The 1,067-nt window shown below is 47.7% G+C and overlaps 1 protein-coding gene across 1 annotated transcript; it reads right to left on the bottom strand.

The window, feature by feature from the left end:
- Positions 1-6: 6 nt before the first annotated feature.
- On the bottom strand, positions 7-742 carry LOC102831261 (prothymosin alpha-like). Its single transcript, XM_006831114.1, has one exon. The coding sequence runs from the start codon at positions 565-567 to the stop codon at positions 235-237; it is 333 nt and encodes a 110-aa protein (XP_006831177.1). The 5' UTR covers positions 568-742; the 3' UTR covers positions 7-234.
- Positions 743-1,067: the final 325 nt, after the last annotated feature.

Below are 1,067 nucleotides of genomic sequence, written 5' to 3' on the forward strand. Positions count from 1 at the left end.
TTTTAAGAAAAAAAGCAGGGCCTTGGAAGTTTTGGTTTTTTTCTCCCGTTGCAAATTCACGTTGTGGTTTCGGTTGGGTGGTGGTGAGCGCTTGTTATCTGCAGGTGGCGCTGCCCAAAGTGGGCCGGTGGGACTCGCTACTCGAAGGTGACCACGTTTTGATTCTGAGACGGGAAGTGGAGGGTGAATAGGTCACGGTGGCCTTTTTTAATTTAACTTTTACTTTTTTGCTGTCTAGTCATCCTCGTCAGTCTTCTGCTTCTTGGTGTCAACATTATCATCCTCATCATCTTCAGCTGCCCGTTTGCCCGTAGCTACCTCGGCCTTCTCATCTTCATCTCCATCTTCTTCCTCACCATCACCTTCTTCCTCTTCCTCCTCCTCCTCCCCACCTTCTTCCTCTTCCTCGTCTACCTCATTGTCAGCCTCCTGTTCCCCATTTTCCTCATTAGCGTTCCCATTAGCGGGTGCGTCTCTTCCATTTTCTGTTTCCTCCACAACCTCCTTCTTCTCCTTCAAGTCCTCGGTGGTGATCTCGGAGCTGGTGTCCACAGCCGCGTCTGACATGATGGGGCACGTCGGTGATCCGATACAGAGAATGACAAAGAGTACGAGAGTTCGGGGACTCTGGCGAGAGAGGTGCCGGAGTCCACTGCGGCGGCGAAGAAGGGGCGCGGCGGAGGTGGCTGCGGGGAGCAGAGAGCCGGACCCGGGAACAATGCAAAGATGGCTTTTCAGAGCAGCCAGTCGCTAAAGCCCTTTTTGATGATGAATGCAATTAATGCCATTTCTCTTCAATTTGTCATTCCTGGCATAGTAAACCATTCAATGATCTGTCCATTTCAGCTCACTAATGCCTAGAATATTGATGTTTATGCATTCCATTTCATTTTTGACCACTTCCAATTTTCCTAGATTCATACTTTGTACATTCCAAATTCTGATTATTAGTGGATGTTTGCCATGGTTTCATCTCATTTTGAGTCCTGCCTCCTCAGCAAATGAGTTCCAAAAGCTTTATTCCATTTACATAATTATGATCACCTCTATTTTGAGGAAGCAGCTTT

This window comes from Chrysochloris asiatica, unplaced genomic scaffold (genome assembly GCF_000296735.1).
Source record: "Chrysochloris asiatica unplaced genomic scaffold, ChrAsi1.0 scaffold00003, whole genome shotgun sequence".
In the NCBI taxonomy this organism is placed as follows: Eukaryota; Metazoa; Chordata; class Mammalia; order Afrosoricida; family Chrysochloridae; genus Chrysochloris; species Chrysochloris asiatica.

Bases quoted from the DNA above. Each gene is read 5' to 3' on its own strand.
- LOC102831261 (XM_006831114.1), bottom strand. From the start codon at position 567: ATGTCAGACGCGGCTGTGGACACCAGCTCCGAGATCACCACCGAGGAC.